This window comes from Marmota marmota, unplaced genomic scaffold (genome assembly GCF_001458135.2).
Source record: "Marmota marmota marmota unplaced genomic scaffold, marMar, whole genome shotgun sequence".
Classification (NCBI taxonomy): domain Eukaryota; kingdom Metazoa; phylum Chordata; class Mammalia; order Rodentia; family Sciuridae; genus Marmota; species Marmota marmota.
Window position 1 is genome coordinate 30544378 of NW_026000037.1, and position 19217 is coordinate 30563594.

General features: G+C 33.4%; 1 protein-coding gene across 1 annotated transcript in view; it reads right to left on the reverse strand.

Moving 5' to 3' along the window:
* Lrp1b (LDL receptor related protein 1B) overlaps positions 1–19217 on the reverse strand; it is a 1807788-nt gene that overhangs the window by 791032 nt on the left and 997539 nt on the right. Inside the window, exons 10-11 of the mRNA XM_015479144.2 lie at positions 18142–18285; positions 12613–12849 (exon numbers count right to left, since the gene is read on the reverse strand). Of these exons, the coding sequence (XP_015334630.1) occupies positions 12613–12849; positions 18142–18285 (381 nt within the window). The remainder of the gene's footprint in view (positions 1–12612; positions 12850–18141; positions 18286–19217) is intronic.

The window sequence follows — 19217 nt, forward strand, 5'->3', positions numbered from 1 at the left end:
AGAAAGCAAGCTCCTCCAGAATAATTTCAGAAGAACATTTTGTCTAATATAGGGCTGATATTTGCCAATTAAACATGTGTTGGTAAGCAAACAATGAAAATTTTAATAATAAATACGAATCCAGTTTTGGAGTAAACCTTAATCACTGCACCAGTTCTAATTAAAGAAAGTTTTTTTTTCCTAATTATTTGATGCATGAAGTGTTCTTTTTTTTTTCCTTTTCCTAATGTGAAAACTCCCACTGTTAATAATGTTTGTTTACTCATTGCTTTTAAATAATGCAAAGGGAGCTACTGGAACCACACAATACAAACCATTGTATCAAGTGAAATGTCCGTGTATATAAACTGTGGATAGTTAAAAGAATCACAAGGTATTCATATGTGTTCACTGAAGTACCCAGATATTTTTTTAATTGATTCTAAAGGCAAGGTAAAGATGAAAAAAGCGGCTTTAAAAAACATTTCAATATTGCTCTTCAAATTCCCATTTACATTAAAGAATTATTAACATTCTGTGTTAAACTATAGTCATGCTGCAGAAACCCACAAAGAATATTGAACACACAACAATAAAAGAAGGCCAAATAACCTAAAAGACCAAACTTTACTCATGCTAAAAAATGATGAGAATCCAAGACAAAACGAAATGCCACAAGTGACAGGCCTCTTCCAGAAAAAAAAAAAAAAAAAAAAAAAAATTGACCCATGAATTGTTTGTTGTTCCATTAGCAAAGCACAAGAGAAACAGGCAAGTATCATAAAAGAAGTTCTTTTTTAATGAAAAGGAAAAAAATGGTAAAGAGTTCTTAAAAATGAATGCGGTTGGAAGTTTAATATCCCTGAGAATCCCTGGCATAAAGGACACCTTTCACTGAGTTCACAGAAAAAGTTTGAAGGCAGAACAGGAAATGTGAGACTCCTCAGTGGCTCCTGGATATGAACTACACCCGAAGCCTCAACTCACAAAAAAGAAAACTCTTACACAACAGGGGAAGGCCAAGAAGACTCTCCCAATCCTAGAAGCAAAGAAAAACTCCCTGTGAGGGAGGTATGGAAAAGCAACTTCCCAGCACTAGGAAATCTCTTCCCAGTGGAGGTGAAAGTAAGTGGCAAAGGTAAGTTGTCATCAAAGAAGGATAGAGGCCAAAGCTAAGTGTCCCCAAGGAATGGGTAGGAAACTTTCTTTATCCCACCACAAGCTCAAAGGCAACACCAGTCAATTGCTTGGAGAAGGATAAATACTACTGCCATCAGTCACACAAAGGTCACCAACACTGAGGAAAAAGAAGCAAAATTTGTGCCCATGGAGGAGGCGAACAAAAGCTGCTTAGACCCACAATTCTAGATGGTATAGAAAGTGAATGTTTGAATCTTGAAAGTCTTCAATTTCTTTCTTTAGTGCTCTGTAGTTTTCATTGTAGAGGTCTTTCACCTCTTTTGTTACATTGATTCCCAAATATTTTGTTTTATTTTATTGAGGCTAATGTGAATGGGATTGTTTTCCTGATTTCTCTTTCAGCTGATTCATAATTGGTGTGCAAGAACACAATTGATTGTTGGGTGTTAATTTTATATTTTATATCCTGCTATTTGACTGAATTCATTTATGAGTTCTAGAAGCTTTCTGGTGCAGCTTTTGGGGTATTCTAAATATACAATCATGTCAGAGGGAAATAGGAATAATTTGAGCTCTTCTTTTCCTATTTGTATCCCTTTAATTTATTTCTTTTGTCTATGTGCTCTGGCTAAAGATAGGCAGAATCAATGTTGTCAAAATGGCCATTGTAACAAAAGTGCTACAGATTTAATGCAATTTCTATCATGATTCCAAAGATATTCTTAATAAAAATAGAAAAAGCAGGCATGAAATTCATTTGGAAAAAATAAGAGGCCCAGAATAGCCAAAATAATCCTTAGCGAGAAAAGTGAAGCATGAGGTTATCACAATACCAGACTTTAAATTATACTAGTAACAAAAACAGCATGGTATTAGCACAGAAACAGACATGAAGACCAATGGAACAAAATAGAAGACACCAAGACATACCCACATAAATACAGTTATCCATTGTAGACAAAGACACCATAAGTATACATTGAAGTATAAGTATACATTCAACAAATGCTGCTGGGAAAACTGGAAATCCATATGTAGTAGAATGAAACTGAACCTCTATCTCTCACCATGCACAAAACTCAACTCAGAGTGGATTAAGGACCTAGGTATTAGACCAGAGACTCTGAACCAACTAGAAGAAAAGAATAGTTCCGATTCTCCATCATGTCAGCTTAGGAACCAACTTCCTCAATAAAACTCCTAAAGTGCAAGAAGTAAAACCAAGAATCAATAAGTGGGATGGTATCAAGCAAAAAAAAGCTTCTTCACAGCAAAGGAAACAATCAAGAATTTGAACAGAGATCCCACAAAATGGGAGAAAATATTTCCACCAGCATTTCAGATAAAGCATTAATCTCCAGGATATAGAAAAAAAACTCAAAACAATGAATACCTAAACAACAACAACAACTAAAACAAAACAAATAACCCAACCAATAAATGGGCAAAGGAACTGAACAGGCACTTCACAGAAGAATAAATACATTGGTCAATAAATATATGAAAAAAATGTTCAACATCTGTAGCAATTAAAGAAATGCAAATTAATACTACACTGAGATTCCATCTCACTCTAGTTAGAATGGCAATTATAAAGTGGACAGGTAACAATAAATGTTGGCGAGGATATGGGAAAAAGTACACTCATTCATTGCTAGTGGGGTTGCAAATTTTATACAACCATTATGGAAAGCAGTATGGGGATTCCTCAGAAAACCTGTAATGGAACCATCATATGACACAGTTAACCCACTCCTCAGTTTATACCCAAAGAACTTAAAATCACCATACTACAGTGATGCAGCAGCCACATCAACATTTATAGCAGCTCAATTCACAATAGCTAAACTATGCAACTGAATTTGGTGGCCTACAATAGATTAATGGATGAAGAATATATGGCATATACACAATGGAATTTTATTCAGCCATAATAAAGAATGAAATTGTGGCATTTGCCAGTAAAAGGATGGAACTGGTGATTATCATGATAACTGAGATAAGCAGGTATCAAAAATCCTAAGGCAGTATGTTCTCTCTGATATGTGATACTAAATCACAAAAGGGAGAGGAAGATTAGAAATTCACTAGATTAGAGAAAAAAAGGTACACTCATACATTGCTGGTGGGACTGCAAATTGGTGCAGCCAATTTGGAAAGCAGTATGGAGATTCCTTGGAAACCTGGGAATGGAACCACCATTTGACCCAGCTATTCCTCTTCTGGGACTATACCCAAAGGACCTAAAAACAGCATACTACAGGGACACAGCCACATCAATGTTTATAGCAGCACAATTCACAATAGCTAAACTGTGGAGCCAACCTAGATGTCCTTCAGTGGATAAATGAATAAAAAAAAAATGTGGCATTTATACACAATGAATATTACTCAGCAACAGAAAAGAACAAAATCATGGCATTTGCAGGTAAATGGATGACGTTAGAGAAGATTATGCTAAGTGAAGTTAGCCAATCCCCAAAAAACAAATGCTGAATGTTTTCTCTGATATAAGGAGGCTGACTCATACTGGGGTAGGGAGGGAGGGCATGGAAGGAAGATTATTTCTAGATAGGGAAGAGGGATGGGAGGGAATGGAAGGGGGAAGGGGATTAGCAAGGATGGGGGAATGTGATGGTCATAATTATACAAAATATATGTATGAAGATTTGAATTTGGTATTAACATACCTTATATACAGAGATATGAAAAACTGTGATATATAAAGAATTATAATGCAAAAAAGAGTACATTTATAATGGCATATTTTTGGAGTGAACATATATATACAGAGTTACGAAAAATTGTGCTGTAAATGGGTAATAATGAGTGTAAGGCATTCCACTATTGTCATGTATGTAAAAAATAAATTTAAAAAAATCAGGAAAGAAGGTGAAGCTGCAAAATCATATGGCTAAAACTATTTTGGTCCCATTTTTGGAATAAATAAATATAGGAATACATTTTTTTAAAAAATTGTAAATGAAGGAAAAGGAAGGAGGAGAGGAATAGGAAAGACAGTAGAATGAATTGGACATAACTTTCCTATGTTCATATATGAATACATGACCAGTGTAATCCCACATTATGTATAATCACAAAAATTGGATTCTAATTATAACAAGTTATACTTATTACATATATGAATGTCAAAATATACTGTACTGCCATCTGTAACTAGAAAAATAAATAGATGAATGAATAGAAAGTATTCTTTATTAGAAACTGATCCAACAAATAATCAAAAGTTAATGTTTGCTTTCCATGCAGGTAGAATAGATTACCTCCTGTCCAAGACCTATCACAAGTATACAGAAGAATTTAGTTGTCAAGGGAGAATAATCATCCACTTTAAAGACTTAGAAGGAGAAATTCACAGAAGACTGTAACAAGTGAGGGAAGTACCTCTCTTGTATCTACCATGAGTTTCCAGTGAGTAAACAGGTCACAGACTACCACTGAGGCAAAGGAAAAGAGTGTGGAGAGAGATCTTCAGAGGGGAGCCATGCAAAGACAATTGAAGGCTGAGGGATGAGCAGGAATATGCCAGACACAAAACATTTGTCCTCAAAAGGACTGTTTACCATGGAATTAGTGCATATAAAACTGTTCATATTGCATTATCAATTCCTATTAATTATATTTCTACCACAATGCTGAGAAGAGATTGGGCATCCAAATCTACCTAGCTAGCTGGCAGGAAGAGTGAGGAAAATAAATTCAGGGTAAAGAAATTCAAAGATGAGTCAAATAAGGTCTCTATTCCTTCTAGCAGGAAAGCAACACAAGCAGAAACAGAATATTTGCTAATGCACTGAAGTTGGGATTTTGATACATATGTAAACATAATGGACTGAACATTTTAATTAAGATTATGTTCCTGACTTGATATGATGGACATCTCTGTCTGTAGCCTTTAGAAATCAAGGACTGGGATTTGATCAGGTTTTGATTTGGGATGGATGAGATTATTAAATAAAAATTAAAGGTCAATGTGAGGCAAAAATAAAGTTATACTTTAGATGTGTCAGAGTGAAAATTTTCAGCATACTGAATAAACAATATCTATTATTTCTCTCTAAAAATCTTCCCCAATGGCTTCTTTATGGAAATGTCATCAGTCTATATTTTGGATGTAATCTTGTCTCAAGATGAGTTAATGTTTCCTGCTTTGTAATATTCCGAGTTAAGTCAACCAAACTTTTTAAAATCAGAAATTAAAAATCATTAAATTTATTATAGTAGTCTTAGAGTAATTAAAGATTCCCAAGTGAGTTTTGAAATACTATATAGGAATCGTGTAATCCTAAGAATAATTCAATAATTAGGTTGAATATATTTCTTCGCCTTTAAGGAGAAGGCTGAAAATTAGTACTTTCTTAAAAGTCTCAAAACTACTGATCAGAATATTTATGAAAGTAAAAATTATAAATAATAGTTCTACACTTTGGAATTAGCAAGCATTTTCACATTCTCTCTTTCGACCTTAGCAGTAATCAAATATTTATAAGATAATTGATTTTTTATAGATGCTTCTTTTCAGCCAATGCAAATATGTACGTATGTGTGTTTGTCAATAATTATGTAAGGTTAGGCATGCTTATAATGAGTGGAAGTGAACAAGGGGAAAGCTATCTTTCTCCATGTTTACTAAAGTACTGTAGCTCCACAGATAATTCCACTTTTTCATGACAATCTTTTAGATGCACATTTCAAAGCTTCTCAAAAAATATGTATTTTGCTGGCCAAAAGATATATTGGTTTAAATTGTTTATGAAATATCTCATCCTCTTCTTGAGAAATGTGTTTTCACATTCTAAAAATAACATGTATCACTATTTTCTGGTCTAAAATATCAAGTAAATTCTAGGAAAACAACTCATTCACAGTAAACAAGAGTGTGCGCAAACAGGTTATACCCTTGCTACACAGGACGGTGACACTATCCATTAGATTCTCAAGAGTTGTAAACTCTTGCAAAACTCTTTTTAACAGTTTTAATTAGGAGGTGTCTATGACTGACAAATCTATTCATTAATTCCTTTAGTGGTTGGTCAGTGTCTATATCTCTCAGGCTCTTTAAGCTTGTATGGTAGAAAAATAGAGTGGATTTTTATCTAAAATCTAGTAGCAAAGATTAAAGGTCTTCTTATTTTAAAAATATTTTGCAAGGCATTATCACTGTAATGTCCACAGACACTTTCTGACAAAATTCATTAGTGTTATCTCAATTCATTTATTCTGCCACAGTGAAATGCAACTTTTGTGAGATTCTTTTCCTAGAGAGTTTTACAATGGTGAAATTCCTTGAAATCCAAGGATAAAAGGTAATTTCTAGGTGCAGAAAATTATAATCTTACTTTAAAGCTCATGTATTCTAGGTAAAGATTACAGCAGGTGTGTGCCAACCCTAGGGCTGCTTATAGCAATCTGGAACAACTGCTTAAAGCAGATCATAAAATGGAAGTTGTAGGGTGTGTGTGTGTGTGTGTGTGTGTGTGTGTGTGTGTGTGTTGGTACTGGAGATTCTGAGTAACAGAATAATGAATCCTCAAATAATAATTCATGAGCTAAGTATAACACCACACTTTTTAACACAAAATAGTAAAGACTACAAGATTCTGAACTCCATGGGTGAAGTGTAAAGATGTGGGAATGGGACTGAACTGAGGAATAGGGCTTGGACCTTCAGATACTAGACAAGCATCACATAAATATGGTGTTACCCTTTGATAATATATCAACAGGTGATCTTTAAACATGCCATGTGGAGAATATGAATGGCAGGGCTATTTTCTTCATAATATCACGAAAGAGAATTTATCCTGATCTTGCCTGAAGTCATTCATTACTCCTTAACTAAATTAACTAACTTAAAGGAAGACTGTGAGGTGTGGATAAATGCATACCTGCTCCATATCTCAATCAAGTAGAACGTACTGCCAGAAACACACAAGTTCAGAACAACAAAGTGCTCAACAGCACATGCTCTTGCTTCCTATGGTTGTTGCTGTAACAAATCGCCACAAACTTGGTGGCTTATGACTACACATATCCATTATCGTACAGTTTAAGTGTGATGAGTCTAGAATGAATCTCATTGTGATCAAATCAAGATGTTGGCAGAACTGCTACTTTCTGGAGGCCTGGAGACATGGTACATTCTTTTTGCCTTTTCTAGGTTCCAGAAGGTGCCTGCATCCCTTGGCTTGTGACTGTGTCCCTGCATCTCTCCAAGCACTTGTATCTACAGCCATAACAGCTACTTTCCCCTTGCCCTTCCTATAAGTTTCTGTGTGATTTCATTAAGGGCCCATTCAAACAACCCAAGATAATACCCCCTTCTTAATATCCTATTTTAGTCATATCTGCAAGCCATATGGGGTAACAGCTTCAGGTCCTAGAGATTGGGATATGGATATCTTTTGGGCACAATTATTCAGGTTACCAAATCACATGGCTTTGTATCTTGGCCTGATTGAGAGAGAATTTTCCATAGTTTTTTTTTTTACCTTTATCCCATTTCAGGAGTAGAGAACCTAAGTGGCACTTTATCCCATTTCAGGAGCAGATAACATAAGATGCCACTTTTGTGATGCTCTGTGATAACCTCTGTGGGGTTCAGAACGCTGACAGAAAATTAATGATACTCTGGCTATTACTTTGGATATTACAAATGATTGACTTTTGCATCAGAAGAAGTTCTGCCAGCATCCACAAAGTTGTAGGAGATTAACTTTTTAGACTGCAAGTACAATAAAATCTGAGCCTTCACAGTTTTTAACTAGCTGAATCCACTGACTAGATATGTAACTCTGCTGAACTTGTTTATATCCCTGAGTTTCAATGCCCAATCTATATAATGGAGCAACTACTACTACAGACCCCCGAGACTTGCTGATTGGATTAAATGGAATATTGGGCATAAAGTACATAATCTTAGCACCCCGTAAGCACAGATCAAAAGTTAGCTATTATTCCAGCCACTTATTTTTCTTATATTTTCTAATATTTATTTTTAATTAACTTTAATTAGGTATGCTTTACATTCAATGAACTATATAATTTTATTTTTTAAAAAAAATTCTATTGATTCTCTTTAGTTATATATAAGATTAGGATATATTTTGACATAATCACAAAAGCATGGAATATAATTTTCTCTAATTCAGTCCCTAATACTCCCTTCCTTCCTAATACGCCTCCTGATTCTTTCTCTATTCTATTGATCTTTTAGAAATTTATTTACAGTGTGTTTTGTTTTAAGTAATGTTCTATGGATATTCTTTTTTGTTGTTGTTGTTCCTGGGATTGAACTCAGGGGCATGCGACCACTGAGCCCCAGTCCCAGCTCTGATTTGTATTTTATTTAGAGTCTCACCAAGTTGCTTGGTACTTGCTTTTGCTGAGGCTGTCTTTGAACTCACAATCCTCCTGCCTCAGCCTCCCAAGCTGCTGGGATTACAGGTGTGCACCACTGAAATGGGCCCTATGGATATTCTTGGTGTTAGGATTCACCATCATCAAGGATGTACATACAAAAGTTTGATCAATTTTATTCTACCCTTCTTCCCTTTTCCTATCTCTCCTGCATCTTTCTCAATGCCCTTCACAGAGACTAGCCCCAAGGCAGCTTTGGTCCTTCCACTGAGTGTTACATCACAAAATAAATGGTATAAAATAATAAAATAAGAAAAACATACCTGGGGGACACAATGTTTCGCCAAAGTTACAATTAATTATAATAAAAGTCAATGTCTATATTCTTAAGCACATATTTTATTTGAAATTATAAGAATGACAGTTGGGAAGAATTGTAGCTGTATAAGTCTTACGTTTACATTTTTTAAATTATAGCATAACATGAAATAAAAGAATCAGATATTCATTCATCAATTCCAAAACAAAAAGACTATCAGATTTTTCACATTTTTCCACCCTTTTTAATCTCTATATAACTATTTTGGGGGAAAAATTGCTAAAGAAATCCTACATGTTATATGAAACAGTGACCTCAAGTTCCCAGTTTAATTGTAGAATTTATTGCAACTATAGTTTTTCTGTTATGGCTGCAGGCATTAATAATTTTCAAACATAGGAAAATCCTTTGAAACTTTTAATACTTTAAAGATACATAACCATATGAAGGATCATTTTAACATGCCTTCAGTTTGGAGCTATATATCTCCAAGTAGAATTAATTTCTACAGTTTAAAAACAAGTACTGCTCTATGGAATACATGAAACAATAAATTGAATAGTAAATTTCATTTTTGTAGTTTTTTCCTCGTTCTGCTGCAAAAATATAATTCATACTTCAATGAAAAATGAATCTTGGACAAAAAGCCTGATAATATAAAAATAAATTCAGTCTTATAAAAGGATCTCTCCTATTCTTTTAGAGAAAGCAATAATTATATCTGGCAAGAATAGCTAACTTAAACCCCCCCCACACACTTTAATTCTGCTTCCTGCTGATTCTTCTGTTTCTTTCCACTGCAGTATCCTACTTTATTTTCTGTAGAGCACTTGTCATTACCTTGTTCACTTATGTGTTTATTGTTTATTTCCTGCTTCCTACTGAGATCCAAGCTGATATGAAACAGCATTGACCCCTGATGCACAATTCCTATCCCCTACAAGAGCACATGGCCAAAAATGACTTCATTTAATATTTATTGACTAAACAAGTAAATCAAGGAATGAATTAAAAGAAGAATGATAGGGATTTTCCAAAAAATTTGATAAAAATTCTCAGAAGGAGAAAAATACACATGGATAAATATTTTGTCATCACACAAGTCTATTTTATTAAATCAGTACATGTTTTTCACTTTAGAGATATTTTCAATAATTATTGAAACATGAAATTCCTTCAAATTGATTATTGTCTTTCTCATGTATTTTACTACTGTTTTAGCCTGCAAAGTCAAAATGATATGTTACATGTAAAGGTTTTTCAATAGACCTCTAGGAAAAAAAAAAATCAAAGAATGAATGGAGATGGAACATTTTCAGCAATTTTGCATATTTTTTATAGAAAGAATATGCGTATATTCAGAAGATGTTCAAGGTATTTATGTTTAATTTACAAATAGAAAAATATGCATAGCTTTATACTCTAAACTATGCAAACTATTCAGAATTTCTACCAAGCTTACAAAATCACTTGTCAAATTAAGCATTGACTTCCAGACTTCAGATTGGATAGTAGATGCTAGACAAATAAAGAAAAACACTTAGAATTTAATTTTTCTCTCTTTAAGAATCACAAATTGTCGTTTGCCAATATAAACTTCTGTTTTGACAGGTTAGTCTTGTGTTGCAACATGTATTATTATTCTCTTTAATGGAAAGAAAGAAGATAAACTTTTTATAAAGGAATATTGACATGTTACATATATTTCAGTTGTGAAAATCTGAAAAATGTTTTTATACCCTTCATACTGTCAAACCAGCACAGTAAAGATGTGCCTGGCAGTTGAGCAGCTGTTAGAATTCATCTCTGTTACTGTGGAAGAATTCAAAGAATCACCAGTGTCACTGATAATATACTGTTATCAAAGTCAGGATCATTAGCTGGGACATTCAGGCACAGCATAGGAACTGACACTTTTTGAAATGAAACCAAGAAACTTCTATATTATACTTTAGTCCCTCCTGAAGATATCCAGGGTAAAACTACAATAATCCAAATGTATCTACTCATGGCAAGTGTGCAAGTCTATTGTCCTTCTGGAACTGCCAAGTCCCTATCATCTGTTATCATATTACCAAGAAAAGAAGGCAGACTGCCTCTGCCACATCCAATTTAAAGCAAAAATTTTAACTTTAATTAGGACACTCTTTGAGAATGTTAAATCATGGTGGATTTGTATTGCCTTAATCAGTAAGCTATTAAAAAAAAGACAAAAACTGGTATATTTTTCATTTTTGTACTTCATTTGCCACTCATGGAGACTATTAACTTTTTCATCATTGAAGGATTGATTTAAAGTATGGCTGAGTTGAACAAATAGTTTTCTTATGTTCCCCTAATTCTCTCTCCTGGTAGACAGGAGAGACTACCATTCGTGGCCATTCTTGCTGTAAATATTTTTAATCCATTTCTGCTTTGATTTTTCTCTCTTTCTTTGTGATTAATTCTGCACCCCATCATTGGATTGACCTTTCTAAAAATATCAGCTCATTCACTTTATTCTTCAGAACAAAAGTATTCCATGTTTCTTGCTCCAAGATTTTATTCACACCCTTTACCTCATATTTTAGGCCTTTCATCTTTCCAATTTTCACCTCCCAAATCTCCTTTTTTCACTATTACCTGCATAGGAAACCTCTAGTAATGACCTACATCCAGGACATTTGTGTTTGTTTCTTCCCCAAAGAATTTTTGGTTACAGAAATGTCCTCCAATTACAACTTAACATTTGTCCTTTAAAATCTATCCCAAAGCCTGCCTCCTGCACAGGAGCACCCTGAATACACTCCTGTAAAGACACCTCCGGCTTCCTGTGGGTTCCCAGGACATGGACAGTCTCCACTCATCATGTGTTTCTTGGGACAGCCTTGATCTTATTAAGGTAGATAAAGGGCTTCATGAAGGTGCCGGTCATTGCCTAAAATTCCTTTTATATTTTCTAATAGCTAGTACAGCGTCCTTCATATAATAAGCATATAATTAATGTTCCTTAAATCATACATTTCTAAAATATTCAAGAAGTCAGTGGGTTCATATATGAGGAAACCAAGGTCCAGAATTATTAGGTAACATACTTAAAGATGACTGTTAGCCAATCAAAGATCTACTTTGTTTGAGAATTAAATACCTTCTCTACTTATGCCACAGTTATATTTTTAAATATTTTATTGCTTGTTCCTGTAAAATAAGTTACAAAATACACTAATTTCAATAAATTTGTTAACATGTATGTAACTTCATATATGCATTCATAAAAATAGGAATCAATAGCTGACTTTTCTTTGGAGACACTAATATTTCAAGGGTAAGACTGGAAAATTTCATTTCAATCATTTGTAAAGAATAAAACAATATGCCAGAATTTGATGAAAATTGGGAGACCCACATTTTTAATACATTCTGAGTGACATGACCAATATTCTAATAAGAAACAAATTCTAAATATTTTCAATGTTCTCTTAAATTTCATTTTACTACATAACATTATAAACACATCATAGTAATTCTATATTTTCCCAGAAAAGATGGAAAATATATCAATTTATTTCTGGAAGTATTTAAAACGTATGACAAAGTATAAGTTCAACTTTTAAAAAATGAAGGCTTTAACACATTGGTAAGTGAAAAGAGTGGAGAAATAATATTATTGAGCAAATAAAATTAGCAAATATTTTTAAATAAACAAGTTGAGCTCAGGATCTGGATAATGTTACTGTGAAACACATTGGATTTAATCCCTTTAAAGTCCTCTATCTCTGGACAGTTTGATGTGACTGTGATGCAGAGTTACTTACCATCTTTCAGAATGGTTTCTCGCTCTGTGCCATCTATCTTCTGCCGGCCAATTAAGAAACTGGTGGTGTCAGCAAAGTAGATGTAATTGGTTTCTGCATGAAAATCTACAGCACGAGGGTTTACCAGATTTTCTATGGGGATCATGTATTCATCAGCTATCTTGGTATTCAAGTCCATTCCTCTAACAATTCCTGGGCGTCCTTTCCCATAAAAGAGGAACAACTCATTCTTTGGTCCTGCAGAAGAAAGATTACAAATATAAACAACTGATGTTGCCTAATCTTCTTTGCACTGCATAATGCCCCTGTTTAATTAACTGGCCCAATTAGCATTTTTTAAATTCAATACTAAAAATTAAACTCTAAAACATGCCAAATGTATCTTGATGCAAGAAGGCCAGCTAATTGCATTACTTTAATTAAAACAGAAATCACTTCAGTGAATGGTTATTTTTAGTTAATTATTCTTTTGTCTGTAACTGTCTGTATAGAAAAAACATGACAGATCATTGACTAACTTGTAACTTGTGAAATGGACATTTATTAAAACATCTGGTACATTTAATTTTATAATTCATTACAATCTATCTAGCACTCTCTGTAGATACTAACTATAGCTCTCATTATAGTTGACAACGCTAAAAAGTTCAGAACATTTAAGAAACAATACTTAAGAATTTTCATCTACAGACAGTCAGAGACAAACACAAAGAATCATACTCTATCACTAACTTGCATGTGAATATATTACAGTCATTGCAACTTATTCTTTTAAGAAATGAAATCAAATGCCAGTTATAGCATCACTTTTTCTTCACATTTCAATTAGAACGTTAAAGCTGATGTGCTCTGACAGTACTCTAATGTACAACACAAGCCTTATCAAAAGCAAAACAAAAACAAAGTCTCTCCCCTTAAAAAACATCTTTAAAAATGTAGCTTTTTCCTTTTTAAAAAATGTAGCTTTTTCTATAGAGCAAATTGACTCTTTCAGACTAAAAGGCAATATAAGGCACTCTTCCTATTAGCAGGGTACCCAATGCTGGCTTATTCTATGTGAGTAAAAGAAATTAATTATATCAAGTTATATAACATATATTTTGATAACCACATAAAAACTGAGATTTCAAGTGCAATAAATACAAGCATTATAGAAATTTGGGAAATAATAAAAGAAAAAATAAGTAATTACTTATAAATCTAATATCCTCAATACAAACAATATTAATATTTCTTGTACATTTTTCTCTTAAAAATAAATGTTATTGAGAACTAAATTTAAAAAAAAATAACATGTCTTTATGTACAGCAAAATTGAGACAAATCTTAGATACCTAACATTGATGTTCAGAGTATTATCAGGACATTGAAAAATAGGCATGTGCTCCAGACTGACCCTCTTCCATCTCAAAAACTTTGAATATCTCAATTATATTGTGCTTATTATATGTGTTTAAGAAAAAATTTAGAAAATTTCATGGTATTTCCCAGCAGCAGAATGTTTGAATGGAATGAGTGCATTTTATACATTAATTTTATTATACTCTTGATATAAATTCATTGTGGTTGTAGTCATAGCTTATTTTTATTGATGTATAGTATTCCTTCATATGGATAATTCAAAATTATTTTATCTAGCTATTTTTTTCTGATGGATATTTAATCCTATCAACAAAATTGTTCAGTTTTATTGTATGATATTATTTAATCCTAGCATCAATTTTGTTTCCCATTGATTCGTTCAGCTTTACATTATTCCATTTTGATATAAGATAATTTACCAAGTCAACTTCAAACTGATTTTATGCATTTATCATTATAATAATACTGAGAGAAGTTCTTATTTTCAACCTATCATTTCATACAATCTGTGCACTGGATTTGCAGGGTGAAATATATTAACATCCTTCTCTTCATTTCCCTCACAGATTCTTGATGTCTACTTGATTACAAAGGTATTTTATTTTTAAATAATATGGGTATGATTTAAAGAAGTATTGACACGTTTGTAAAATTCTTAACATTTCTTAATATTTCCTGCCAGTATTTTATGAACATATATTTTATTTTATTTCAAAAATGGGGATCTTATGCACCTAAAACTTGAATGACATTTGGTCAAGTCATTAAAAAAAAAAACTTCAAAAACAGGGAAATTATTATAGGAGACGAAGGGGACTAGGGGAGGAAGGGAGGGAAAGCTATATCAAAGAATATGACCAAATTATGTCATATTTATGTTTGAATATGTGGTGATCTATCCCACAATTATGTATAATTGTAATCCAACAATTAAAATTTGTTAGAAACTGAATTCAGAATCTTTAATAAAAATACATTAAAAATATGCATTTAAAAAGTTTAAAAAATATTCTTTTCAATGACGGTATAAACTAGTTAGGCAATGTAATATGATCAGCTGCTTACCTATCATTGGCTATTTAAATTCTTTCTGATCTTTTGATATTAGAAATGCATTTATAATTAACTTTTTTTTCCATCAAAGGAAGGATAACTTGTCAAACAATAACATCAGTTTTATGGTCATTGTATGTACTACCAAATGCCTTTCAATAGTAATACAAATTTCTAACTTTATTAGTGATGCATAAGAATGTTTGTATTACCATAATCGTGATTATTAACATTTGTTTTTTTTATTTTATTTCTAATGGATGTTTTAATTGCTAATTGGCAAACATTGTACATGATAAATTAGGATGTGTTCTGTATCTGTGTATGTGTGTGTGTGTTTTAAATAGCATCAGTAGTCATTTTCCTCTATGCATTATTCACTTTAAACTACTTTCAAGTTTCTTCCAGTCTCTCTGACTTCCTGTATTATACACAATTGAAAACTAAAAGCTACATTTCATAGACACTTATATAGCTAAGGTTCTGGTTTTGACTTAAATAACTGACTCAGATGTATACTCCCAAGTTTATGATATGCAAATGAGACCAAGGTCTTCTTTTTACATTTTTTTTTCCTGGCCAGCACCTGCTGCAGAAATTGAACTTTCTACTGTAGTCTTTTCCCATTCCATTCATATGTAGGACTATCAGGACGCATGGGATGGGATTCTACCACCACCATCACTTCCTCCCCCAGTAATAGGGACTATCAGATGTGACACAATTCTGGAGCTATTAGATGTGGTACAAACCTTCTAATCCTGGATCTCACCTAAAATGATATTGTTTTTGAAGTTAGTAATTCCATTTGTGGTTTCTTGATGCCCTAACCACTAATTGTGGCAGGTGTTTCATATTTCAGTCAGGTTAGTTTGATAGTGGTTTGGGAAGACCCGGTCTAGATGCTCTAGGATTGTCAATGATTTTGTAAGCACCTATTTGCAATAAAATTGTTTCTGTTGAGCATAGCTAGAATTATTTGTTTACTATAAAAATACTACAAATCACAAACTACATTAAGGATGATCCAATCATATATAACTCAGATTTTATGTCCCCCCCAAACATGTGTATCTACAGACGTAGATGTGTAAGAATATATGTAAGTGATTATTCTTTTCTATGATATGCCATCATTTTTCAAGCAGCAACTACATGCTTTTAAAAATGATATACACATGCATTTATACTTAGTTTCTCTTATCTTAAGGATTCATATCCAGAGTCCTTATTTATCTAGCAGGCCTTGGGAACATGAAAGCAGATTTCTTTTTGGAGGTTGAAGGGGCAGGGGTTACTGGGGTTTCAAAAAAGGCACATTTGACCATTGAGCTACATTCCCAGGTTTATTTTAAGATAAGGACTTACTAAGTGGCTTAAAGCCTCACTATATTCCTGAGGCTATCCTGGAACTTACAATCCTCCTACCTCAACCTCCTGAGCTAGTGGGATGATGGACATGCGCCATTATAGCCAGCTAATAGAATTTATATTTTCAGTATTTAATACAAAATTAGAAATAAAAATAAAAAGTGTAAACATGTATACTTTTGTCACAGTTGAGCTTCTTGAGTTATTGATTTAAAACAAGTTGTAGTATCTTTAATTCTGACTAGTTATATTAAATTCTAACAAATTAGTGAACATCGCTGTCTTTTGCCAGTACATGACAGGAGAATGATGAAAGGGGGAGTCCTGAACAAAGAAAACATGTTTCTGTGGGCGGTGGCACATGCCTGTAACCCCATGGCTCAGGAGGCTGAGGGAGGAGGATCGTGAGTTCAGAGCCAGCCTCGGCAACAGTGAGGTTCTAAGACCTTGTCTCTAAATAAAATACAAAATAGGGATGGGGGATGTGGCTCAGTGGTCAAGTGCCCCTCAGTTCAATCCCTGGTACCTCGCCCCCCAAAAAAATAAACAGAAAAAATATTTCTCTATTGACAAAGGATGAGTTGAACTGAATACTATAAAAAGCAGTTAGCAAAACTTGAAAAAAAAAAAAAACTGGCATTTCAGGGACATTTAAAAGCCAGCAGTTTTTACATGGACACAATTTCTAAGACTGTCATTCTACAATATCTAATTATTAAGACTGCAAATAAAACCTTGTGTGCAAATATTGTTTCAAAAAATCATGTTTAAAATCTTGACTACTTTATTTAAATACTTAAATGACTCTGTCATATTTCATATCTGAAAAAAAGATTCTTTTTCTCATAACTGGGGATTGAAACCAGGGGTGCTTTACCAGTGAGCTATATCCCTAGACCTTTTATTTGTTTGTTTGTTCTTTTTTGGAAATAATTACTCACTAAGTTGTTAGTGAGGCTGCACTCAAACATGTGATCCTCCTGCCTTAGCCTCCAGAGTCACTGGGATTTTAGACAAGACCACACTCAGCTTAAGAAAAATATAACTAACCGATATATATCTTGGGAAAATTTTTGACATTTTTTTTTTACTTTCTTTTTCTTTGGAGTGGGGATTGAATACAGGGGCAATTTACCACTCAGTCCTAGGTCCTACTCATTTGTCCAGGTTGGCCTCCAACTTGAAGTCTTCATTCCTTAGCCTTCTAAGTAGGTAGGATTACAGGTGTACATCACTGTGCCCAACTTGATAAAAATTTCGAAGGTATTAATATTTAATTAGTACTGTTTTAGTTATGTGAAGTTAACTTACGAAGTAAATTCCACTCCCCTGTGAGATAAAGCTTTGTTATACGTTGATATCTGTTGGACCAAACAACACATCTACTGTTAGAGCATTATCTTAGTTTTGATAAGAGAAATTCTAGTCAATGAATGAGTATAGCCCATTGACCCAAATACATTCATTAGGGAATAAAAAAAAAATCTTCCTAAAATTCTTCCTTAAAGAACAATTCCCTAAGGCCACTCAGTTTAGTTATTCTACAGTCGGATTAAATTTCAATTCACATAGTCACAAAACTACTTATGGTGAGAAAAAATTGTTAGCATGTCTTTGCAGGAAAATTTCACCTGATTAAAACTCATGTTATTCATGATATGAATGCTGCTAATTAATAGTGAAAAAGAAAACTCTATTCTGAAGTGGTAACTGCTGGCAAAATGTTTGATTTTTAAAACATACTTTTGCATGACCTGCCATCACTCCCCAAGTTGAAGCCAGTCCTGCAGCGACAGGTCCGTGTTTTGTAACTGCTGTGGAGCAGACAGATGTGTGAGCATCCCCCTGGCATTCCATATGGATCCACTTCACATGCGTGGCTTCTGACTACAACAAATAAAAAAAAAAAAAACACACGGGAAATTCTCCAAAGACAAGATAATTATGAACATCAGTTTTTCACAACCTGAACAGTGCAAGAACAGGGGATATTAACAAAATTCCATATATCCAACTCTTTAGTACTGTAATCAAATGGAAAACATTGAAATCTTATGGAAGAAGAGAAAGGGAATGTCCAAAATTCTCCTGAGGCTATGTTTTCTAAAGCAATTCTGAGAAAAAAAAATGTGTTTGTATCAATTTAAGTTGTTCATATGTAAGCAAAATAAAGCCAACATGTCTTTATTACCTGCTTATTGTACTCATTTAAAGGCCAACCACTAAATAAAAACTAATATTAATAATAACATAAAAATACTCCCAGCCTTAGTAATGAAACAAAGAAAGGAATTCCTCTGCAACAATCCATGATGTGAGCAGAAGAAATGAACTATAAGAAATGTGATTCAATCATCCTGTGTACTCTGTTGAGAAGTGATGAGGTCATTTTTTTCTTTTTTTAATTGTGAGTCTATTGGTGTTTTGAAAACCTTAGTACAAAATGAAGTGAGTGTGTGTATGTGTGTGTGTGTGTGTGTAAGTATAATTGTCAATATTGGACACTGAGTTTTCAAGAGGAAATTGAGGAGTAGAAAAATGTCCCATGAGGGAAGAAAAAAATGGAAAAGTAGCATATGGACAGGGTCAGAGAAAGAAAGATGGGCCAAAGAGAAAAGGACAAGCAGGAATAATTTCGATAGGATTTTAAGTGTCATTGTGATTGTATTTATTTTAGATCAACAGAGTTGAGATTGTGATAACTATCACAATAGCTTTCTTTTTTCCCCCATATTTTTATTGGTGCATTATAGTTGTCCATAATGGAGGGATTTGCTGTTATACATTCATTCATGCACAGAATACAGCAATATAAGTTA